Source organism: Calypte anna, chromosome 11, assembly GCF_003957555.1.
Source record: "Calypte anna isolate BGI_N300 chromosome 11, bCalAnn1_v1.p, whole genome shotgun sequence".
Taxonomy (NCBI): Eukaryota; Metazoa; Chordata; class Aves; order Apodiformes; family Trochilidae; genus Calypte; species Calypte anna.
In genome coordinates this window covers 2,491,193-2,513,823 of record NC_044257.1, presented here as the reverse complement: position 1 = coordinate 2,513,823, position 22,631 = coordinate 2,491,193, and the positions used below count along the sequence as shown (strand labels likewise).

The window sequence follows — 22,631 nt, the reverse complement described above, 5'->3', positions numbered from 1 at the left end:
CCACCACCACAGTCCCCAGCACCTCCCACTGGGGTGGAGGGACAGAGGGGAAAAGGGGGTACCAACATACCCTGGGAACAGCCCCAGCAGTGTGGGGGTTCCAACCATCCTGCTGCTGAGGTTTAACCCCTTGAAGGGCTTGGTCGTTAACTTGAACACGTAGCTCTCTATCACGCCACCTGTGGTCCAGCTTCTTTTCCATGGGAAGGGTGTTTAGGGCAGGGTGCTGCAGGATTTGGCCCCTGTGGGTCTATGAGAGCACAGAAAATGATGGGAGATGTGTGGGCCTGGGGTCCAGCAGGGCAGGAGCCAGCATTCACCTCTCCCTGGCATGGAGAGACTGTGGCAGCCCTGCTGCAGCTCCTTCTCCAGGGTGTCCACCTTGATCTCCAGCTCCTCCAGCTCTGACATAGCCATTTTGGGAGCCACACTTGGGAGTACAGCACCCTGCCCCACTCCACAGACCACCTCAGCCCAGGGAGCTCCCATCGGCCCTGAGAACACCCAGCCCAAACCTGGGGTGGGTGACAGAGACCTTCCACTACTGTGATACCTCCTGCACCCAATAGGGCCAGGGAAGGAGGGTACAGGTTGAGCAGTGCCAGGCACAACCCCAATGTACAAATGGTTTTTCCTGTGGATCCAATGGTGGAGCTGATGCTTCCTGACATGTGGAATCCCCTTTGAGGTCTGGTGTAGCCAGAGCCCTTGGGGCAGGTGCAGCAGAGCAGGGGGCAATGCCATGGGCAGCTCCCTGCACAGGTCACCCTCTGACCCCACAAGGGACAGCTGCCACATCACTTTTAAGATGCTTTGCAATCAATAACTCCTTTACTTCTCATCAGCGTAGCACTCAGATCCCCAGGGAACCCAACATGGGTGCTTGCCCCAACCTCCCCTGACATCATCCCTACTGCCTCAGAGCCAAAGAGGACATCATTTCCACACCATGCTCTCCAAGAATAGTGCAGGTGTCACTTCAGGTGGGTTTTGTCTCCGTGAGGAGAAGCTTTGTGTCCCATTGAGCCTCCAGCATCCCCCCCCTCATTCCAGAAAAGCCCCTGCCCCTGGGACAGGAGCAGCTCTCAGTGCCAGCACCACCATGGTGGGGTCAACTGCTCTGGTGCTGCCTGTAATGTGGCAGGAAAGGAAGTGTTGATATGGAGATAAGCAGATTAAATCAAGAGAGATTTAAAATTATCTTTTTCTTACTCTTTTTTGCAGGCCAGTGAGGGACTGGGGTCAGAAGTAGCCCTGGCACCACCTGAGGACATGGAAGACAGCAGATTTCAGCATGGCCCAAAGGCAAACTGCTGTCTGATATAATTAATCTGCTGCCTCTGAGCTTCTTCCCACCACCAGTTCACCAGAAACCCCTGCTCTCCCATGGCAAGGAACCTGGATGACAGCTGCAGCAGCACCACAGCAGCAGCACCCAAGCTGATCATCACTGGCATGGTTTAATCAGTCTGGGAAGTCTGAGGGGGCTAAGCAGGGATCTGTTCAGATGGAAAAGGAACATGTATGGACACAAGGAGCAGGGAGAGGCAATGCATCAGGAAGAAAGTACATGTAGCCACAGCTTAAGTGTTCGAGCCAGCTATCACTGTCAAGGATGACAATAAGGCTTTCTAAAAATGCATCAACAGCAAAAAGGGGGATCTGAGATAACATTAGGCCATGGCTTGATGAGGTTGGTCACCTCAACAACAGGGACATAGGCAAAGTGGAGATGTTTAATGCCTTCTTCATCTCTTTCTTTAACACCAGCGATGGCCCCTGGAACCCCCTGTGTTGGAAGACCATGAGCTGGGGGGTGAGAAATTCCCAGCTGAGCCTGAATTTGTTCAGGACTTGTAGCTTCAGCTGGGTGTGCCCAAGTCTATGGAGCCCAACAGGGTACCTGAGGTATGAAAACAGCTGATGTTGTTGTGGGGCATTTGTCCATTTTCAGTGGTCTTGGGAATCTGGAGAGGTTTCAGGCAATTGGAAGCTGAGAAATGTCACAGTTTTACAGAAGGGTAAGGAGGAAGGCCATGGTGGTAACAGGCCTGTCAGTCTCACTGCAGTGCTGTTAAATGATGGGGAGAGTTCTTCTGTGTGCTACTGAAAAATATTTGAGCGACAACATGGTGATTGGTCATGGCCAGCACAGGTTTTTGAGGGGAAAGTCCTGCATGAGCAGTGTAATTTCCTTTTAGGACAAGGTCACCATTGAGCAGAGCATAGGAAGCTGGTAGATGTGGTGGGTTTGAGTTTTAGCAAAGCTTCTAATACTGTCTCTAACAGCATCATCCTGGACACCTTGCCCAGCACCCAGCAAGGCCGAGCAACTGGCTGAGGGGTCAGGCTCAAAAGGTGACAGCAACTGGGGTGAGAGCAGGCGGGTGACGGTCACAGTGGGGCTCCCCAGGACTCAGTGTCAAGAACAGTGCTCTTCAGTGTTGTTACAAGGGACGTGGATGTGGCAGTGTAAACAATACATTAATTGTTTGCCAGTGATAGTAATCTTGGAGCTGTGGGCTTTCTTGAGGGCAAAGAGGTCCTGCAGAGAGATACAGGCAGACTTGAGAGCTGAGCAACTACCCATATGACATTTGTCAACAGCAAGTGCTGGAGTCTCCACCAGGGATGGGGTAATCCTGGTTACTCAGACAAACTGGGGGAGGAGGGTCTAGGGAGTGGTCCCACAGAAAGAGCTCTGGGTGCTGGGGTTGACAGGGAGCTGAACTGGGCCAAGGTTTGATTGGCAAAACCAACAGATCCCAGGATGCTGCAAGACACCCTGAACCTGCCAATGCCCCTGAAATACTCACATTCATAAAATAGTAAAGATGCATTTGGAAAAAAACTTTTCCAGCTTTCAAGGCCTGGTTTTAGTCCTGGGAGCAGGTTCAACTCAAACCCACCAGCACACCCCAGCAGCTCTCGTCAAAGCACCTTCAAAATTGCTTTACTGGCTACAAATGAAGCGCCTGGAGCAAAATGCAGGGATAGGGGTGTGGGAAAGTAAAACATTCCCTGCCTCCAGCTTTTTGGAATTGTTTCCAGTGGGAAAATACTGGGCTTGGAGAAACATGCACGGGCATTTACAGTTTTGCTCTAATTTGGTTTATTTTCCCATGCTTTGCTTACTGCTGGAGGAGAAAAGGGTGTTCACAGCTCGTAGCTCACAGCTCCCCATCTTATGGAACACAAACCCTCTCAGACGCTTGTATTTCTTGATATTTTTGGCTAAAAAGCATCTGGAAAACAGGAAGTTACTGGGGGAGAATGGTGGGTTTGGGGCTTTGCTGTTTGGCTGGGAGCAGGACAGTCACTGAGATGTGTGGGGATGCAGGGGTAATGCTGTGTGACACCCGAACTCAGGGGCTGTGCTGAGGTCTGGCAGCTGCAGTCCCACGTGCATTCATTCCACTTACGCGCGGGCACACGCCAGTGTGCAAACACCCATTAAATGTATGAGCACGTACGTGTGCAAGCCCTGCTACCACCCTTGTGTGCAAACACGTGAGAACAGGAATGCTCCTGGGCACTCATGAGCAACCGAACCCCCGTGCAAGCAGCAGCGTTCAGCCCCTCACGTCCAAACACTTGTGTTGTCCCCAAACGACATCACTTGGGCACCACACTCGTGTGCAGGCCATGAAAACCCCCGCTACCGTGCACGCATCGCTTGAGGCAGCCACTTGCGGGATCCCCGGCTGCAGATCCCCACCACCACGCACGCCCCACGGCGGTCGGGCCCCACCCGCACGCGTGTGCCAGCCCCGCCAGCGCTTAGCGAGATACGCGTGCAACACGCACACCCCGAGCACGACTGCCTGGGAACCCACGCGTGCAAGCACGCGCCCACGAGCACCCCACCCTTTCCCCGGCGCTAAAAGCCCCCTTGGCATCCCCCGCAGTCACCGGTAATACACCGCGCACACGGGCCCGGCGTCTGCGGGACGGGCCCCGGCCCCCCCAGGGCGCGGGCGGGGGGCGGGAGCGGCGGGAGGAGGAGGAAGAGGAGAAGGAGGAGGGGGCAGAGGAGGAGACTCGGAGGCAGCGCCCGGACAGCGCGGGGTCCCTGCTCCGCCGCGCCGACACCGGTGAGGGCGCGGGCTGGGCTGGCGGCGGGACGCGGCACCGGCGGCACCGGAAAACTTGCGGGAAACTTTGGCGGGGGCAGGAGAAGGCGACCGCACCGGGCCGGGCCGAGCGGTACCGGACTGGGTCGGGCGGTACCGGGGAGGGACAAGTAGAGTGGTACTGGCCCTACCGGGCCGAGCCGGGCCGGGCGGAGCGCGACGGGAGGGGAGGAATGTGGCGAGTCCCGCCGGCCCGGGCGCGTCACCGCCGGCGGCGGAGTGGCAGCGGCAGCGGCCAATGGGGGAGCGCGGGGGGCGGGAGGACCCTCCCCCGGGGGGCCTGGGGCGAGACGGGGGGTGCTGCGGGACCGCGGGGGTTCGGGGGTGCCCTTGGTCCGCCTGTGTTCCCCGGGGTGTTGCATCGGAGCCGGATTCCGGGGGCACTGCATGACTGTGGGTGCTCCCGCGGGTGCTGTACGATGTGGGTGCTCCGTGCGTGCTCCCGTGGGCAATACAGAGGGAGCGGTGCTCCCGTGGGCGCTGCAGGAGGCCGATGCTCCGATGGGTGTTCCAGAGGTGCAGTGCTTCCACGGGTGTTGCACGGTGCTCCCCGTGGGCACCGCACAGCACACCCGTGCTCTGCAGGTGCCGGCTCCCGCCAAGATCCGGGTTTCCCCCCGCGGAGCGCAGGCCAAGGCTCGCCTCGAAGTTTTACCCAAAGTTCAGCATTCCAGCAAATACAGAGAAATTAATTTTTACCCCCACGCGCCACCGGCTGGTGCTCCCGTTGCTCTGGCACCAGCTCTCACTGCCGGGCCGGATTTGGCAGCAGGTCGGCTGCCCCCTCCGAAAAACCTGCCCGAGGCTGCGGGTTCGCCCAGCCGGACTCTGTACTTATCGAATTACGGCGAGGCAGCCTCGCATTAGGGTTTCCTGGGGCGGTTTGGCCGCCTTGGCCCAGCTGGGGTGCTAGGGCTGTGCTGGGCCTCGGCACACATCCTGCTGCTGTGGGGTGGCTGGATCCGGGCTTTAACCCTCGATGGAGCTGTCGAGGAGCTGGTTCCCCTCACCACAGCACCAGGGATGGTCTTGGAAGCCTGCAGATGATGTCATCCGGATTACATCATCCGAATGACATGTAGACGTTGTTGTCTCCAGTGTGCTGTCAGAGGTGCCCTGGGCCGGGATGGTGCCTGCTGCAATGTCTAACTGGGACAGCTGGCCAGGCAGGGGGCTGCAGACTGGGATGGAAACCCAGCTGGGGACCTCACTGCGGACCTCACCTCTGCAGACCTGGCTGGGGCCATTGCTTATTGCTGGGGTCATCATCAAGAGTCTCACTGGTGTTATCACCAGAGTCTTCTGCGGGGACCATGATGGGGCCATCACCAGGGATGTTGCTGGGGTCCTCACTGGGAGCCTGACTAGGGTTCACGCCAGGAACCTCCTCACTAAGTGTGGCACCCCAAAAACAGGGGCCATGTCCCCCTTCCCCCCAGCCACCTCCTGCAGCTCCCTGGCCCCCCTGACCCCGCCTCTCCCTACAGGTCCCTGGGCAGAGGTGCTGCCCCAGTGGTGATGGCCGTGCCCTAGGGAAGACCCACAATGAACCCAAGCGGGGCCTCACACCTCTCCAGCTCCTCGCCTCTGCCAGGGGGCTCGCTGCTGGCCCTGCTGGCCCCCGAGCCCTCCCCGTCCCCCCCCAGCGGGACACCTTCTCCCGGGCCCCCCCCAGCCCTGCTGGAAGGGGACTGGGAAGGGCGGGAGGAGCTGCGGCTGCGGGAGCTGGAGGAGGCACGAGCGCGGGCGGCCCAGATGGAGAAGACAATGCGATGGTGGTCAGACTGCACGGCCAACTGGCGGGAGAAGTGGAGCAAGGTGCGAGCCGAGCGCAACCGGGCGCGCGAGGAGGTGCGACAGCTGCGGCATCGCCTGGAGGCCCTCACAAAGGAGCTGGCCGGGCTGCGCCGAGACCGTGACCGCCCCGAGGAGCACCTGCTGCCCCAGGGCCCCTCTGGTGCCCATCAGGGCCCCGCCGGTGCCCAGCAGGCCGAGGGAGAGGCTGATCCCGAACAGGAGCCCGTGCGGGATGTGGGGGCTGAGGCTCCCCAGAGAACCAAGGTGAGGGCAGGGGCTGCTCGAGGCACCATGAGGGGCTCCTCACCCAGGGGTGCAATGGGGATCTGCCTGGAGCAGCTCTGGGGGGTTGCCCAGGGTGCTGTGGGGGACTCCTCACTTCAGGGTGCCATGAGGATGTAGAGCACCCACAGCAGCTGCCCCAAACTGCTGCTGCCTGTGGGTGCCTGTGGCATCACTGCCTGCCCCACAGACTGTGAGTCTGACCCCTCTGGGAGCAGCATGGGTGGGTGGAATTTGCCTCTCTCAGAGCAGTGTAGAGGGTCAGACTCTGCTTGACCCCTCAGAGCAGTTGTGGCATCAGGCTCCTCTTGGAGCAGTGAGGGGGTCACACCCTTCTTGGAGCAGGAGTTTAGGCTTAGGCCCCTCTCAGACCTCTCAAAGCAACCCTAGGAGTCAGACCCCTTTCAAAGCAGTGTGATGGGGTCACACTGACTCCTTGGAGGAGCTCCAGGGGTCAGACCCCTCTTGGAGCAATGTGGAGGGTCCCAGGTCCTCATAGCCCTAGGCAGTGAGATCACCTCAATGCCAGCGATGGTCCCTTTCCTAGGCCTTTCCCTTTGGATGTATTAGGCACAAGTCAGTGTGCTGGTAAGGAGATGGTGACTTTGGCACTGTCAGTGACATCTCCCAGGCACAGCTCGAATGCCAGCAGGTCTGTGCTGGAGGAAGGAGGACAAAGGAGGGGACACCAGAGCCACCACTGGGGTGCTCCCAGCTCCTCTATCCATCCCCTCTCTGCTGCCATCAGCTCTTGTCTTGGCACGTAAGTCACTGTTTGGGATGTCATCCTGTGCCAGTTCAGTGCACCTGAGGGCATGGTTGCCAAGCAGCAAATCCAAGCCTAATCCAGGTCTCTCCCACCATCTTCCAGCAATCTGTCAGTTCAGTCCCTGGGGACTTCCCATCCCCAGAGAAACCCTTGAAACTCAATTACCATGGGCTCATGGAGCCTGGTAGAAGATCACCCACATGGTGGTCCCAAATTCCCAGCAAGAGCAGGGAGCCAGCAGCAGAACCTGGTGGAGTATAGGTTCTCCCTGTGAGGATGGGTCCCTCTCCATCTGTCTTGGGATGTCCTTGGGGACCAGAGAGTTTGGCTGAAGGGACACTCTTGGTTATGGGGTGAAGTCTGGATGCCAGAAGGGGTGGGAAACCAGGGTTGCCCCTCACCCATGGGTAACTCCATATTCTCTGTGCTGGGCCACCTGTGGTGCTGCAGGAGCTGGAGCTGATGGAAAATGTCTTGACAAGCAAGCAGGAGGAGAGCTGGGAGCAGCGGGGTCCCCGAGCCTCCCTCACCCGCCAGGAACGGAGCCACTTACTCTGGGAGGACATCAGCATCATGAAGGAGGATGCCACCAAAGTCACTGCCCTGAAGCTGAGGCTCGATGAGTCCCAAAAAGTGCTGCTCAAGGAGCGGGAGTGAGTGCTCAGTGCATCATCCTCACAGGGTGCAAGCCCAGCCCAGTCCCCACTGGGATGAGACATCCCATGGGGTCCTCCTGGTTATCCCCAGCATTGCCTCTCCCCAGGGACAAGCTGGCACTCAGCAAAAGCATAGAGAAACTCGAGGGTGAGCTCAGCCAGTGGAAGATCAAATACGAGGAGCTCAACAAGAACAAGCAGGAGGTGGTGAAGCAGGTGAGCGTGGTGCCTGGGGACCAGGAGTGTCCTGGGAGGTGTCCTGTCCCCCACCATCTTGCATGTCTGCATGGCTGGACACGGTGACCCATCTCTCCATTACCAAGGTGCTTAATAAGGGTCTTAATTATTAATTATTTCTTAACTATTGAGCTGGTGGGTCCATTTGCAGAGACTAGGTGGGCGGGTGCGGGCAGGGGTTCGGCGGCACAGGGTGGGTGCTTGCTGCCCGCCTTGGGTGCTGTGTGTCCCCCCCCAGCTCAACATCCTGAAGGAGATCCACCAGGACGAACTGGGACGCATCTCTGAGGACCTGGAGGATGAGCTGGGCGCCCGCTCCAGCATGGACAAGAAGCTGGCTGAGCTGCGGGCAGAGGTGAGGCCGAGCTCCAATGCAGGGGGCGAAGGGAGTGGCGAGGGGGTGCCCCGTGCCACCCCGTGTCCCTGTCCCAGATGGAGCGGCTGCAGGAGGAGAACGCGGCCGAGTGGGGCCGTCGGGAGCGGCTGGAGACGGAGAAGCTGAGCCTGGAGCGGGAGAACAAGAAGCTGAGGGCACAGATAGAGGACCTGGAGGAGGTGCTAGCTCGCAAGCGGCGCCAGACAGCCAGCACTCTGGACACAGACTTCAAAACCATCCAGGCTGAGCTCTTCGAGAAGAACAAGGTGCTCTGGGGGTGCTCCTGTCCGCTGCCGCCCTCCCCCTGGGTGACCCTGTGACTTTAGCGGTGGTTCAGCATCTCCCAGGATCTCCTCAAGGCCAAACTCTGCCACCCCCCTTCACCCAAAGGGTGGTTGTGATTCCATCCTTGCTCCATTGTGTCCTCTGTCATGGGGTGGTGGGCATGGTCCCTGGGGAGGGAGAAGGGGGCACCCAGCAGTGGGGAGGGGAGGGCTTTCATGTGCTCAGCCACCCACTCTGTCCCCACCACAGGAGCTGGCTGACCTGAAGCATATCCACACCAAGCTGAAGAAGCAGTACCAGGAGAAAATGGCCGAGCTGGCCCACGCCAACCGCCGCATGGAGCAGCATGAGGGTGAGGTGAAGAAGCTGCGCCTGAGGGTAGAGGAGTTGAAGAAGGAGCTGGCCCAAGCTGAGGATGAGGTGGGAAAGGGGGCAGGGGTGGGCAGCTCCCCTCCTTCTGCATCTGCTTATGGCCCCACCCTATCCTGTCCTGCAGCTGGATGAGGCCCACAACCAGACACGGAAGCTGCAGAGGTCGCTGGATGAGCAGACAGAGCAGAGTGAGAGCTTCCAGGTGCAGCTGGAGCATCTCCAGTCCCGGTGAGCAGGGGACTGGAAAGGTACAAGAAAGGACCCAAGGGTGGGATTATGTTCTCCTTACTACCAGCCCTCAACCAGCATCTCCCTGGTTGAACCCCAGGTTAAGCGTGGCCAAAGTGCCTCCAGCATCTTCGGAGGGTGTGCAGCCACCCTTGGAGCATTCTTTGTCCCACTGCAAGCTGGTTGGCATTCACCTCCCAATTAAACCAACACCAAGCTGCCAACAGACCAGTAACCCCAGTTCCACACCGCTTGGGTTTTCCCACACCAGTACCCAGGGCCAGGGCAGGCCCCAAGCAGCCCAAGCTGCTGGAGAGGTGGGAGGTAGGTTTTATAGCCCTAGAAAATTTTTCTTGGTCTCAGTTCACCTCTCCTGCAGTAAAAAGCTGAAATGGCCATGGGAGATCAATACTATGTCTCCTGCAGGCAGAGGAGGAGGCTGTGTTTACAATCCTCCTTTATTTTATTGGGACATCTTCATTAAATCATAGAGGAATAATAGAGGCTCCATCTTCCACCACCACCACCCCCTAGCCTCTCCATTCACTCAGCTTTAAATAATTTATCTTTTCCAGTAAAACACAGCAAACAGGTCACATCTGATCAGGTCCTTTTGGTTTCGTATTGCCTTCAAAATTTTTCATCGAACTTTTGTGCAAGGGCGAGTGAGGAGCTGAAATCACCACAGGAATGGGAGACTCCTGGGTACTTTTGGGGGGAATCCCCATTTTGGGGAGATGACTCCCTCCTGCTCTGCACTCTCCCTGGTTCCAAGGTTCCCAGCATGACTGTGTCTGTGTACAAGACTGTATTGTACCCAGCAGCCCCCTTGTGCCAAGCATCATCCAGGGCTCCCTGGCCCCATGTTGAGGGGGTTGGGGGGCTGATCCTGCACCTTGAGCTCAACAGGGGCCCCAGGAATGAGGTCTCACTAGAGTGCAGCTGTGCTGGGGGAGTGTGGGAGGACTGGGATGGGCTTTGGCACCCCCCTGGGGCTGCAGCAAAACCCCCTACCCCAGCAGCTCTCCCTGGCAGGCTGAGGCGGCAGCAGAGCACCCCTCTCTTTGGCAAGATGTGCAGCGCCCGCTTCAGCCCTGATGACACCGGGGACGGCACCAGCGACCCTGATGAGGATGAGGACCTGCAGATCCAGGTGCCCTAGAGCCCAGAGTGCTGCCACTATGGAGACATCCCATGGCACTCTTCTGCCCTCAAGTGCCTGTCACCAGAGGACCCAGCCATGCCGTGACCTTTGTTTAGATGGGAAAACAGAGGCATTGCCTTCTGGACAGTATCCAATGCCCCTTGGCCACCAGATTTTCCTGGGACACAGATGTGGCCACCAAAGCTATCACCAGGCAGCCCAGGAGGAGCAAGAGGAGCAGGAGGGCAGAGAGGGGCAGTGGGCCCTGCTGCCAGCCACACCCTCCTGCCTACTTTTCTATATGTATTATATATATGTATGTATTTGTATATGATTTTTTTAATGAAATACAAAACAAGGAGGGGCCTAGGCTCTGGTGGTGGCTTGAACTCTGCTCTGTCCCCATGCAGGGAAGACATGCAGGACAGCACTGGGGAGACACAGCAGGGCTGTATGAGTGGCTGCTGCCATCGCCCTGCTGCCATCACTGTCCCCATGCTTGGGGACAAGGCTAGCTTGTGGGTGAGCTAGAAGCAGGGGCTGTGGGGTAGCTCCTGGTTGCAGGGGGGAGGCTGTGGCTAGGCAGGCATCAGTGTGTACCCACACGGGTGAAAGGGTGCTCACCCCTGGGTGCAGGGTGCTTTTCTGTGAGTGCAGGGTGCTCACCCCTGGCAGCTCTCCTGGAGGTGCTGACCCCCAGACCAGTTCTGCAGATCAGGACCTCCTGGGGTCCTAGAGGAGCTCAGACACAACCTTATTAAAAATTAATGCTGCAGAGAGCTGATGGCCTCACTCTGCCTGTAAGTGCTGGGCTGGCCACAGGTCTCTGCAGTGGGGGGGGGGGAGGTTAATGCCCCTTTATTTGTAGCGATTATTTATTTATGGGCCAACAAATGAGGCGGCGGGGGTGGAGGTGCCTGCAGGCAGCTTCAGTGGGGACCAGAGTTTTAGGGGGAACACAGAAGGGGAGACAGGGACGAGGAGACATCTGCCTGATCCCGGGGACAGCCCGGGCCAGCGCTGCCCTGCGGGAAGCACTCGCCGCGGGGCGTTCACTCCGCAGCCTGATGATGTGCGGGCGGGAAACCTCTTGGCAGGCAGCGGGGATGTGGCTCTGTCGGGGCCGGGCCGGGGGAAGCTGGTACCGAAGGGACGGGTCAGGCAGCCCGGGGTGGGGTTACCGGGGCGGGAGCAGGGCCTGGAGGGGCGGGGCCGGGGGGCGGGGTGGCTCAGCGGCGGAGCCGGCGGTGCGGGCAGTGCCGAGCAGCCCGGGTGCGGGGTGCTGAGCGCCCACCGGGGAGAGAGGTGTCGGGGGGAGCCGTCCGGCAGGTGACAGCGCAGGGGGGACGATGCCGGTGAGAGCGGGTGAGACTCGGGGCGACGGAGGGGCCAGGGGTGCCAGGGTTGGGGGTGGCCGAGATGATGGGGGCGGGGGGCAGGAGTTATCTTCCAACATCTCTGAATTCCGTCATGGAATGGCCGGGGGGGGGAGGGGGAGGTTCCCAACGGAGGGGAGCGCTGCCCTCAGTCCTCAGGGTGACACTTCAGTCCCCATCACCCCCACTCCCCCCTCCAGGGGCCACCCCACAGCAGCCCTCGTGCTCCTGGGGACACAAGCCATCCCGGTGGCACCCAGACGGACCGTGGCAGTGGTGGCATCCCTGGGGATGTCCCCATTCTTCCATAGGGGACTTTTCCAGCTGGGAAACAAACCTGGTCCCTGCTTGGTCTCACCACCGAGGGCTCGGGGTCCTCTCACATAGTGTGTCCAAGCAGGGACACAGCTGAGTGATGTCGAGTTGGCAGAGGGGCTGAAGAGAGAATGGGCTGTGCCGAGGAAGATGCCACAGCCAAAAAAGCAGAGAGGCAGGTCTGGCCGGGCAGGAGGTTAACACAGAGGCCTGAGGCCAGGGACATTCTGTGTCCTGAGGGAGTAGGCTGGGAGGAAGGAGGGGTGGGGATGGAGACCACCGCCGGCAGGCAGGGGTTAACGCTGGACTGTTCCACTTGGGTGGTTCAGACAGCAAAGGGAGGAGGAAGAGGAGGAGGAGGCAGAGGAAGATGTCACCCGTTGATCCGTCATTTCTCTCTCCCAGCCAGGATGGGGGACACCAGTAGCACCAAGCTGGGCTGGCCGTGAGGCAGTGGGGGTCCGGAGGAAGAGGATGGCGGGGGGGGGGGGGGGTGAAGGTAGCCCCCCCCTCCCAAAATAGCCCCCGCCCCATCGGACCATCACCATGGCGACGAATTTTAACGACATAATTAAGCAAGGCTACGTGAAGATGAAGAGCAAGAAGCTGGGGGTGAGTGCGGGGTCTTGGGGAATTGGGGGGATACCCATTGATTTGGCACTCTAGCAGCAACCAGTCCCCCTGATTTTGGATAAATAAGTGGCATTTTGGGCACTGCGGGGGCGGGGCAGGGACAGGCCACTTGTTGGTACCCAAATCATCCAACAGTCCCAGGGGGCCAGATCCTGCACCAGGTGGCACCCCCACGCCTGACACGTGTCACTGCAAGGATTAAAGGGGGGTGTCCCTCAGTACGTCCCCTCCCTCCCGTGCCCCCTCCACACCCAGTTTTGTCACTGGGAATGCCCAAGTTGGGGGGAGAGGGGGGGGGGCTGCTGGGTGCAAATTAAGGGGTGCTGAAGTGCAGCACCTGTAGGTGGGGGTCAGGTGAGCTGGGCTCTCACCTCCATTGCTTGGAGCGAGCAGCAAGGAGCATGCTGGGTAATTTACGCTAATTAGGGAGAACAAAGAGGTAGCAGGCTGGGGGGTGGGGGTGGGAATGGGAATGCTTTGGGACTGTGGACCTGACACACCCCAGAAGCCAGGGTTGCAGGAGAGGGCACGTCAGGATGGGGGTTCCCTCACCGATGCTCATTAATTAAGTTCTGTAATTAGTGTTGGCAGAGGTGGGAGGAATGATGGCAGCCCTGGGATAGCCCTGTCCCCAGAGTCCCCTGTGTCAGCAGGACTTGGCACAGGGATCCTGGGGGTGGTATGGGGACAGAGTGGGAAGAGGGAGCAGCACCCCATGCTGTCAGCTCCCTGCTCTGCCCCGCAGATCTACCGGAGGTGCTGGTTGGTTTTCCGGAAATCCTCCAGTAAAGGACCCCAGCGCCTGGAGAAGTACCCAGATGAGAAGTCAGCGTGTCTGCATGGCTGCCCCAAGGTGGGGGCTGCACATGAGGAGGGGGGGCTGTGCTGCCCGAGAGCTCCCTGTGGCTCACAGGGAGTGGAGCTGGGGTGGAGCTGGGCAGCTGGTGTGCTCTGGTGGGTGCAGTGGGGTCGGGGTGCAGCTCTTGGTGCAGCAGGGGCAGGAGGAACAGGTCTGGGTGCCGCCTGATCTCTGGGTGCAGGGGGCTGGGTTCAGGTGCAGCTCTCCATGACCCCCCCACCTCCTCTGCAGGTGACTGAGATCAGCAATGTCAAGTGTGTCACCCGTTTGCCCAAGGAGACCAAGCGACAGGCCGTGGCCATTGTGTTTACTGACGACTCTGCCCGCACCTTCACCTGTGACTCAGGTGTGGAACAGTGCTGGGGGGGAGCAGGGCTTAGGGTGCTGGGGCAGAGGGACCCCCTGTTTTGGGCAGGGTTGCCCAGGGGCTGATGTGGTTGCCTTGCAGAACTGGAGGCAGAGGAGTGGTACAAGACGCTGTCTGTGGAGTGCCTCGGAGCCTGCCCCAACAATTTAGGCCTGGGGGAGCCCGACCTGCTGGCACCCGGTGTGCAGAGAGAGCAGACAGGTGAGGCAGTGGAGCACTTACCTGGGGCTTAGTCCTCCTATGTCGTCCTAAATTATTGCTTTTTTTTTTTTTTTTTTTTTCCCCTTTCTAGACCGGTTTAACGTGTTCCTTCTCCCCTGCCCCAACCTGGACATTTATGGCGAGTGCAAGCTGCAGATCACCCACGAAAACATCTACCTCTGGGACACACACAACCCCCATGTGAAGCTGCTCTCCTGGCCCCTCTGCTCCCTGCGCCGCTATGGGCGCGATGCCACCCGCTTCACCTTTGAGGCTGGACGGTGAGATCTTACCCTGGCTGGGAGGGGCATCCACTGCTGGGTGCCTTTATCCTGCTGGGCACACCCCAGGAGTAACCCCAGGGCAGTCTGAGGCCAGGGTGATGGCCACAGCCCACATGAGGTGCCCCTCAGACAGAGGTTTGGGGCTGGAGCTGGTCCCAGCTCAGCATTTTGGAGGGGACACGGGGACAGCACTGAAAGGTGTGGGAGTGGGAAGATGGGTCAGCTCCTTGGTGGGGGTGTAGTATTTTTTTCATCCCTCAGTTTGGGGACGCTGGTGAAGGCCTGTGCCCTGTCCCTGCAGGATGTGTGATGCAGGTGAAGGGCTCTACACCTTTCAGACACAGGAGGGTGAGCAAATCTACCAGCGCGTGCACAGCGCCACGTTGGCCATCGCTGAGCAGCACAAGAGGGTTCTGCTGGAGATGGAGAATGTCAGGGTGAGCTGCAGCATACCCTGGGTACAGCTGGGGTAGGGCTCAGGGTACCCTGTGCCACCCTCACCCCCTTCTTATCCTCTGCAGCTGCTGAACAAGGGCATCGAGCACTTCTCCTACCCCTGTACTCCCACCACCATGCTGCCCCGCAGCGCCTACTGGCACCACATCACAGGCTCCCAGAACGTGGCCGAGTCCTCCAGCTATCCCAGTGAGTGTCCTTGCCCTCCACTGAGGAGCCCTCGGGGTGTCCCCTCTGCCCCCAGGAACCCACCCTCTGCTTCATCCCCAGGGGAGGTGTACGCCGGCGTGCAGCCCAGCTCGGACACCGACCTCTTCAACAGGTTCATCTTGCTTCAGCCAAAGTCCTCCAAAAGGGATGAGCCTGAGAGCAGGGAGCCCACAGTGTCCCCGTGAGCTGGCCACGGGAGGGACTCTGCTGGGGGTCACCGTTTTCATCCCCAAAGGGGGGCAAGGACACGAAGCTGTCTCTTGGAGACCCCAGGGAGATGGGGCTGGTGCATCCTCTGTGCCCGGAGCTCTTCGGGAGCAGGCACCATCTCATGCCCTGGCCCCACATTTTGGGAGGTGAAGGCTGGCTCTGCATTGACTGACCTGGAATATTATATTGAGTATCTATTATAAGAGATTTTTGCCTTCTCCCACAAATGCAAACCTCGTGGCTGCTGAAGAGCCCTCGGGCAGAGATGCTCAGAGTGGGTTTTTTGTTTGTTTTTATTTTTACTCCTGGCGATCCAGCTGAGAGGTGGAGAAGAGAAGGGGGGAGATGAAATTGGAAGGTGTTTTCTGCAAAGGAGGGGAGGCTGGAGTATCACCCTGCAGAACATGGAGCAGTTCTCGGGGAAGTGGCTGTGCCAGGCTTGAAGGTGCAGGGCCCTGGCATGTCACCCCCTCTGTGCAGAGCAGGGTGCTCCTGGGGATTCCCCCCTGGCAGCTGATTTTTGCACTTCTCGAAGCTGTTTAAACACTCGCTGTGGAACTGAGACGTCTCAGGAGAAATTGTTCCCCTTTTGGAGGGCATCAGCTGGGGCGAGTGGCCAGGCAGGGCTGAGCCCCTCCCTCCTTTACCCCCCCTGCCACCCCTCGGTCCTCCACCTGCAGCCACCAGTTTATCTGTTGGTGGGCAACTCAGACACTGGTTTTGGCCAGTGGTGTCCATCCCTCAAGGCTGTGTGGATGTCAGAATCCCTGGGCAGGGGAGCCCGTGCTGGTGGGGAAAAGCCCCAGATGTCCCCATCCTCACTGCACTGAGGCCAGGGAGGAGCTGGGCTTCATGTGCTGAACTCGAAAGCAATTGATTTTTTTCTAGTTCTCCTATTTATTGACCTCCTTTAGAAGGGCTATCTTTTTATTGCCACTCAGACTTGGTGTTTCTTTGGAGTCTTCTTTTGGTTGGGGTTGGGCAGTCGGTGGGTTTATTTCTGCCCTCCAGGCCTGTGCTTTGGGGACAGGGAGTGTCGTGATGTGGGGACCTGTGGACTGTAAATAATACTGTGTCTTGGATTTGTGTAGCTTGTGGCTGAGCCAGGGGAGCTGCTGGGGAGGCGGGGAGGGGGTGGGAGAGGTAAGGGCTGTTCCCCACAGCATGGACAGGCATGGAGGGGAAGCCAGCACCCCAGTGCCACCCAGCAGCATCTCCTCCCCCAGGTGAGAGGTGTAACCCACACTTTCCAGGCTATGCAGCTCATCTGGAAAATATTTAACATCTGTTACCAAAAATGTTTGGGGTTTTTTTGCTTTTTTTTAAGGAGCTGCTCAATGAATAAACAACCCTTATCCACCCTTCCTGTTTTCCTGTTCCATCCAAAGGCACTTGGGAAGTGTGAGTGGGAGTAGAGTCTGCCAAGGAGAAAAACACTGATGGGAGGAGATTTCCCAACATTCCGGCAGTGCTTGGCTCGAGGCTTTGTTCTGCCACCAGCCACAGCCAGAACGTTTGAAGTGAAGCCCTAAAACTGCTGGGGAGGGGAGAAGAGTGGAGGAAGTTGCCATCTTCCATCACCCCACCCCAAGTGAAGCAGAATGCCAGCACCTCACGTCACCCTGCAGCTCTCGGAGCATGCCAGGGCACTGCTGACTCCAAACACTCAGGCAAAGGCATTTCCAGGCGCCCCATCTCCCAGCTCTTCCAGAAATGTTCCAGTTATCCATGCCATGATGTCCCGTTGGGCACTGGCCTCTGAGACAGCTGTGCCTTTGCTCTCAGGGATGGGGACAGCTCTGCCACAGCCCCTGGTGACACAGCAGGGACACAGGAGCAGCAGCCTGGCTCCTCCCTGGAGGGGAAGGCAGAGCTGACTGAGGCTGCTCCCTCTGGCTCAGCTCCCTGAGCCCTTCCCATGCCCTGTTGTCTGCAATGGGACAAGCACAGTGGCACTCACACCTCCCCCTCCCTGCTGCCAGGAAGAGACAGATCCCTCCAGGAAAGCATTGGGAAGCCATCCCAAGTCCTGCCAAGCTGACAGAGGGGAGGAAAAGGGGTGAGCAGGGCAGTGTGCCAGGGGTTATTCCTGACAGACCTCTGCCCTCCAGCTTCTACCATCCAAACCTGACTCACCAGCCCAGCCTCCAACACCTGCCTGGACAGCAGTGCTGAGAGGGAATGTGCTCAGATCCCTGCTGGAAGGGGTCTGTCTCCTCAGGAGATGGTGCTCCAAGAATAATGAGGTCTGCTCTGAAGGGAGCATTGATTTAATGTCTATTGGAGAGAAGTAAATGATGCAACATCTCCTGCAGCCCCAGAGGAGGTCTCAGGGATGACAACACAGCAAGGAAGGCTTTATTCAGCACAGAAAGGAATGGACATGCCAATAAGATAGGTACATGTAACTGGGTACGTGCCTCCCAACCCTGTGGCCAGAATCCAGAACTCTGGCCTAAAACTCAAGGATTACTTGGATACAAAGCCTGTTTCACTGACTCCTTCCTGCTTCACCCCACACATCACGGTGGCTTTCCCTGGGAAGGATGGCCAGGGAGAGGTGGCATCAGCCAGAAGAGGTGTTCAGGAGAGGCAGAGGGAGGAACCTGCTGCTGCACTCAGTCCCTCCCAGGCACTCTCACAAGGGGCCACCTCAATTGATGGTGAGGACATCACTCTGGATCTCGTGGCTCAGCTGGGTTTGGAGGTCACTCAGTTTCTTCTTCAAGCCAGAGAGAGCAGAGAGGACGATGGTCTCTGGGCGCAGAGAACCACAGGACTCCACGTTGTAATAAAACCTGAGGTCACAAGTTGGGGGGATAAGTCACCATTTGCCCTGTGAGGAAGTGCCAGCACGGTTCTAACCATCCTGACCCAGTGCAGGGAGCTCTGCTGGGAATCCCAACCACCAGCACCATTCCCCTCCCAACTGGGGACAGCTGGCACTGCCCCTTAACAACTGTGACCCAAACACTTGGGCCTCCACAGGGATTTTGGGATTTCCACTGCACTTTGGGATTTTGGCACTTTGGGATTTCCTCTGCTCAGTGCTGTGTCCTGCAAACCATCCCAGAGCCCCACCCCAGGAGAGGGGGCACCACCAGAGCCCCACTCAGGTGTGTGTGTCCCAAACCATTTTCTCCCACAGGCCTCACCCCTCACTGAGTGCTGCACTGCCCTGGTTGGTAACACAAACTCAGGAGATCTGCCAAGTATCTCCCGAGGGGAAAACTGCCAGGTCTGGGAATACCACCTGTTATCCCTAGCTTCTGCTCTGCTTTTCAGGGAACCTGGGCTGACAAACTCCAGCATTCAGCTCCCTACCTCTCTGGCTTCCCATTGGGGTCATAGGGAGCCTGGGCATCCTCCTCGTCGATCTCTGAGTATTCACTCTTGGGCCTGGAGTCAAAGAGCAGAGGAGTCAGCAGAGTCTGGCAGGCAAAGGAGCAGCCATCCAACAAGTCAGGAAACAAACCTCAGCCCCACGGTGCCCTTCCCCAGCTCCTCACTAACACCACAGAGTGACACAGCAGTGCTGGAGGAAGAGGAGCAGCCCTGCTGCAGGCACTGTGGCTCCATCCACCCCCAGCACCAGCACCATCTCCCAGCTTATGGGGCACAAGGGCTTGAAGGGACTTTATCCATGACCCTGGGCACTCTCTGGGGAGCAATGGACCTCATCTTTTTTTTCTACTTCTCTCTGGGCCAGGAAGCCATGGGAATAATGCTCCAGCAGTGTCTGTGCAGCACAGCTGAGGGGAAGGCCCAACCATCATGTGCCCACAGGAACACATCTCCAGTGTGTCAGGCATCAGCTGAGCCCCATCCTGCACCTCCTCTCCTCTGCACACCCTGCTACCAAACTCACTGTGATCCCCATCCATCACCTTCCTACCAACTGCATCCCTCAGCTTCCAGAGTCCATTTGACTGAATCCATGTCAGAAAACCCAACTCTCAGGGCTGTCTGAGAAACCAGAGGGAAAAACCTTCTCTCCTTGTCAGGTCTCCTGGTAGCCTTCCTCACCCCCAGCAATGCCAGCACAGCCTGATCCCAGGATCCCATGGGCTTCCTCAAATAAAATCACACTCCTCAAACAAACCCTGTCCATAATAAACCACTGTAACAGAGCAATGAAGCATTAACAGAGCTGGGTCTCCTTGTTACTTGCAAAAATATCCTTAAGTGAGAACAGGGCAGAGGTTTCCAACACCACAACAGCTGCTGCCAGAGCCCAGCTGCCAGCAGCCTCAAAGCACATGAGGAATCAAGCCAAAACTAACAGGCAGCCTCTGAGAGCAGGGGCCTTTGTTCATCTTCCAGATGAACTTGGAAAGACAGATATACCACCAGGGAACAGGCAGCAACAGCAGCAACCTTCCTTGGGGATTTTTCCAACTTTTAGATGTATTTTGCCAAGAACTTCTCAAAAACTGTTTCCAGGTACCCAACCTGTTGTACAACACACCAGGGGCCTGAAGATGCAGCAGACTTTGCCACTGAACAGAAGAATCCACATCAGCAGCTGTCTTGGGCCCCCAGCCTGGGAAGTACCTCAGTGCAGAGGGACAAGCACCCAGCCATGCACCCAGGGCTGTTCTCCCTGACACCAATATCTCCAAAGGCTCAAACTTCCCAAAATTCACACTGTGACATTTCCTGTCCAAAAAGGGCTCAGCTGAGCAGCTGTCTGTCCACCAGAGGTTCAAAATGTGCCTGTCACTCCATCAGTGCCAGAGACTTACTATCCAGCACTACAGAAATTAAAACAGAATTTTTACAGTGCTAAAATAAAGCCCAAATTTTTTTTTTTTTAAATTCCATGTTGGAGACATTCTTTCTTCAGCACCCAATCCATCACCCAGACTGAACTTTGGGTCAGCTTGCCTGCCACAAATCATTTGCAAACAAACATCAAACCTCTCCAGTTCTGCCCCCAAGCCCCCTGGTCACCCAGGACAGGACAGGCCAGCACCTCAGCTGTTGTGGCACAGTGCTGACCACCCACCCAAGAGCCAAGCAAGCAGACCCAGGGACATACCACTCCTCAGGCTTGGGGTACACGGTGTGCCTCAGTGCATTGTCTGGGTCGTACTCAAAGGCCACTCCTGCTGTGGGGTTCCACTTGGCGTGCTCCTTCCCAAAGCCCTTCTTGGCGTAGGCTCTCAGCCTCAGCTCCTGCCCCTTCCGCAGCTTCACGATGAGGATGTCTGCAGGGACACACACCCCTCAGGGGGCTGCAGGGAGGGGAAAGTCTGCAGGACCCCACCACAAGGACAAAGGCAGGGAATTTCCGCAACCCAGGAAAATGTCAGGGCTTGCCTGGAGGAGCTCATTTGTGTCCCCAGAGTAGCTGGGGAGAACATCCTGCTAGGTAAGGAACTGCTGATCAACCCAGAGGCACCTCTGAGCCCCTGAGGCAGCAGACACCAGCCTGTCCTGCACCTCTGCTGTCCCCAGGCTCCCACAGGGACACAGCAGCACTCTGACACAGAGCCGTAGTTCTAGGGACAGCCTTCAGGAGGCATTAAGACAGAGTGTGAACTCCCTGCCACAGTGATGAACCAACTGCCAGATGTAGAGCTGCCTCATGGTTACAGCCAGAAAGGAAGAAGGAGCTGAAGGAGCCTGAAAGAAAACTTCCTTTCCTCCTCCAGCTCTTATTCCCAGTGAGCTGCTGCTTACCATCCTGCTCCACATAGTCATTGGGGTCATTGTCTCTGCTCCGAGATGTCACCTGCAGAGAACAAAACTGAATTAATGGGAAGATCATTAATGGGAGAAACCCCCACATCAAACACAGATCAGAATGCAGAGACAGCAACAAATCCCCCATCAGCAGAAGACCCCATCTGGATGTGACCTCAGCAGCATTTTAACACATTCCCCATCAAGTCCCTTTGCTTCGTTCTGCCTCGGTCTCCCCATGAGCCCCCCATGGTCACTGGGTAGGAGCAGTTTGGCAGCTCTGACACTGAGAGCCAAGAACCAGAAACTCAGAGAGCCTGGGGCTGCCCCTGCCCACGGCCAGCACCAGGCAGGAAGGAGAAGGAGCAGGGCAGGGGGATACAGTGAGTGTCTGGGCTGGGATGGAGGGGATAAAAGTAATAAGTAATAAGGGGGGGGTAAAGTATACAAGTAATAAGTAATTAATGAGTAATAAGGGGGATAAGGTGCCCCTGAGCTGAAGATGAGGGGTACAGGATGAGGCTTTAATGAGGCTGCTCCAAACAATGGGCAATGAGGTGAGGAAGAGGAGGCAGTGGCTGCTCCTGCTTTGCTCCCCCACTGCCTGCTCAAGGAAAGGTGCTGAAGGGCTTTGCCCACCCCCCTGGTGTTTGGCACCCAAGGGATGCAGGAGGGGACAGCACGGACCGGGATGACACGGGGGTTGTTGGAGATGAGGTCCCTGGAGGTGACGTGTCGGGTCTGATCCTCGTTGCACCTCACGTCGAGGGTGAACTCCACGGAGCACTCAGGGCAGAACTCGTCACAGGTGCAGTCCTGGGACAGACAGGGGGCAAGAGCTTCCAGCTTAAAATCAGACACCAGCCACCACCCAAACGAGCAGCCCCAACACTTCACTTGACTCACTCTGGAATATTGCATCTTATCCACGATGTCATCGCTGGTGAGGGGAATGAGACCTGTGGGAAGCAGGAGATCAGTGCCCTCCTCCTGCCTCCCCACCCCGACCCCGCCGGCAGCTCTGCCCGCCCAGCACTCACCCAGCCTGTGGGCAATGAACTCGTCATGGAGCACGGAGGAGTTGGCGTCAATCTGGACCCAGTCGATGGCTGTGGAGAGGAAAAAGTCACAAACTGGGACATTTCCGTGGGGAAAAGGTGACAGAGACCACGGGGAAGCTGGGGCAGCACCCGGAAGGAACCGTGCCGGTAACCGGAGGGTCGGGTGAGCTGGGAGCAGCCCGGGGGACGGGAGGGGACAGGGGTGAGAGCAGGGGGAGAGCATCCCGAGACCCCGATCCCGAGGGTGGGGCCGTACCTATGATGGGGACCTCGGCGATGAACACCCTGCGGATGGAATTTGCCACTCTGAGGAAAAGAAACAAGAAACACACGTGCTGAGGCGTCAGGGCCCCGGGACCGCGCATCCGTCTCCCCGCCCACACCGACCGCGACACGGCCCGCAGAGGCCGCTCCCGGCCCCGCACGGCTCCCGCCCGCCCCGGTCCCGCCCCGGTCCCGCCCCGGTCCCGTCCCGGTCCCGCTCACGCCAGGTCCGTGTTCTCGATGATGAACTTGACGTTCTCGTCCGTCAGCTCGGTGATGCGCACCGTGGGCTGATTGGCGTACGGCATGGCCGCTCCTACCGCACGGCCGCTCCCGCCGCCCTCCCGCCGCCCCACGCGCGCCCCCTGGCGGCCCGGAGGACCCGACCGGACCGGACCCGCCCCGCCCGGTGCCCCCCAAAAAGAGTC

At 58.2% G+C, this 22,631-nt stretch overlaps 3 protein-coding genes across 10 annotated transcripts; 2 read left to right on the top strand and 1 right to left on the bottom strand.

Annotated features, from left to right (window-relative positions):
• The first annotated feature begins 3,860 nt into the window (after positions 1-3,860).
• On the top strand, positions 3,861-10,644 carry CCDC102A (coiled-coil domain containing 102A). Of its 3 annotated transcripts, none has more exons than XM_030457719.1 (9): positions 3,861-3,914; positions 5,621-6,194; positions 7,432-7,634; positions 7,745-7,853; positions 8,113-8,229; positions 8,307-8,516; positions 8,785-8,955; positions 9,032-9,135; positions 10,171-10,581. In XM_030457719.1, exons 2-9 carry the CDS (start codon positions 5,679-5,681, stop codon positions 10,295-10,297), a joined length of 1,557 nt encoding a protein of 518 aa, XP_030313579.1. In that variant the 5' UTR covers positions 3,861-3,914; positions 5,621-5,678; the 3' UTR covers positions 10,298-10,581. The 3 variants fall into 3 exon arrangements, with proteins under 3 accessions (XP_030313579.1, XP_030313578.1, XP_030313581.1); XM_030457718.1 differs by lacking the exon at positions 3,861-3,914 and adding an exon at positions 4,041-4,094 and having other exon boundaries at positions 10,171-10,644; XM_030457721.1 differs by lacking the exon at positions 3,861-3,914 and adding an exon at positions 4,734-4,905.
• Positions 10,645-11,505: 861 nt separating this feature from the next.
• On the top strand, positions 11,506-16,550 carry DOK4 (docking protein 4). 5 transcript variants are annotated; one of them, XM_030458037.1, is made up of 9 exons: positions 11,506-11,644; positions 12,376-12,582; positions 13,349-13,456; positions 13,694-13,808; positions 13,911-14,030; positions 14,122-14,311; positions 14,616-14,751; positions 14,836-14,959; positions 15,041-16,548. In XM_030458037.1, the coding sequence occupies exons 2-9, from the start codon at positions 12,517-12,519 to the stop codon at positions 15,163-15,165; spliced, it is 984 nt and encodes a 327-aa protein (XP_030313897.1). In that variant the 5' UTR covers positions 11,506-11,644; positions 12,376-12,516; the 3' UTR covers positions 15,166-16,548. The 5 variants fall into 5 exon arrangements, with proteins under 5 accessions (XP_030313897.1, XP_030313898.1, XP_030313893.1 ...); XM_030458038.1 differs by having other exon boundaries at positions 11,537-11,644; positions 14,848-14,959; positions 15,041-16,550; XM_030458033.1 differs by having other exon boundaries at positions 11,537-11,644; positions 14,836-16,548.
• A 962-nt stretch (positions 16,551-17,512) lies between these two features.
• POLR2C (RNA polymerase II subunit C) lies at positions 17,513-22,615 on the bottom strand. Of its 2 annotated transcripts, none has more exons than XM_030458066.1 (9): positions 22,426-22,615; positions 22,196-22,245; positions 21,919-21,987; positions 21,785-21,837; positions 21,566-21,694; positions 20,876-20,927; positions 20,232-20,400; positions 18,515-18,589; positions 17,513-17,988 (listed from the first exon to the last, which is right to left on the bottom strand). In XM_030458066.1, the coding sequence occupies exons 1-9, from the start codon at positions 22,509-22,511 to the stop codon at positions 17,844-17,846; spliced, it is 828 nt and encodes a 275-aa protein (XP_030313926.1). In that variant the 5' UTR covers positions 22,512-22,615; the 3' UTR covers positions 17,513-17,843. The 2 variants fall into 2 exon arrangements, with proteins under 2 accessions (XP_030313926.1, XP_030313927.1); XM_030458067.1 differs by having other exon boundaries at positions 22,196-22,224; positions 22,426-22,555.
• Positions 22,616-22,631: the final 16 nt, after the last annotated feature.

What these genes read in the sequence shown, in the direction of transcription:
- CCDC102A (XM_030457718.1), top strand. Translation starts at nt 5,679, where the DNA reads ATGAACCCAAGCGGGGCCTCACACCTCTCCAGCTCCTCGCCTCTGCCA. An exon ending in TGGCTGAGCTGCGGGCAGAG is followed by an intron (nt 8,230 to 8,306) that starts GTGAGGCCGAGC and finishes TCCCTGTCCCAG; the next exon opens with ATGGAGCGGCTGCAGGAGGA. An exon ending in CTGGAGCATCTCCAGTCCCG is followed by an intron (nt 9,136 to 10,170) that starts GTGAGCAGGGGA and finishes TCTCCCTGGCAG; the next exon opens with GCTGAGGCGGCAGCAGAGCA.
- DOK4 (XM_030458033.1), top strand. Translation starts at nt 12,517, where the DNA reads ATGGCGACGAATTTTAACGACATAATTAAGCAAGGCTACGTGAAGATG. An exon ending in CACCTTCACCTGTGACTCAG is followed by an intron (nt 13,809 to 13,910) that starts GTGTGGAACAGT and finishes GTTGCCTTGCAG; the next exon opens with AACTGGAGGCAGAGGAGTGG. An exon ending in TTCACCTTTGAGGCTGGACG is followed by an intron (nt 14,312 to 14,615) that starts GTGAGATCTTAC and finishes CTGTCCCTGCAG; the next exon opens with GATGTGTGATGCAGGTGAAG.
- POLR2C (XM_030458066.1), bottom strand. Translation starts at nt 22,511, where the DNA reads ATGCCGTACGCCAATCAGCCCACGGTGCGCATCACCGAGCTGACGGAC. An exon ending in GTTCATTGCCCACAGGCTGG is followed by an intron (nt 21,838 to 21,918) that starts GTGAGTGCTGGG and finishes TGCTTCCCACAG; the next exon opens with GTCTCATTCCCCTCACCAGC. An exon ending in TACCCCAAGCCTGAGGAGTG is followed by an intron (nt 18,590 to 20,231) that starts GTATGTCCCTGG and finishes CTTTGACTCCAG; the next exon opens with GCCCAAGAGTGAATACTCAG.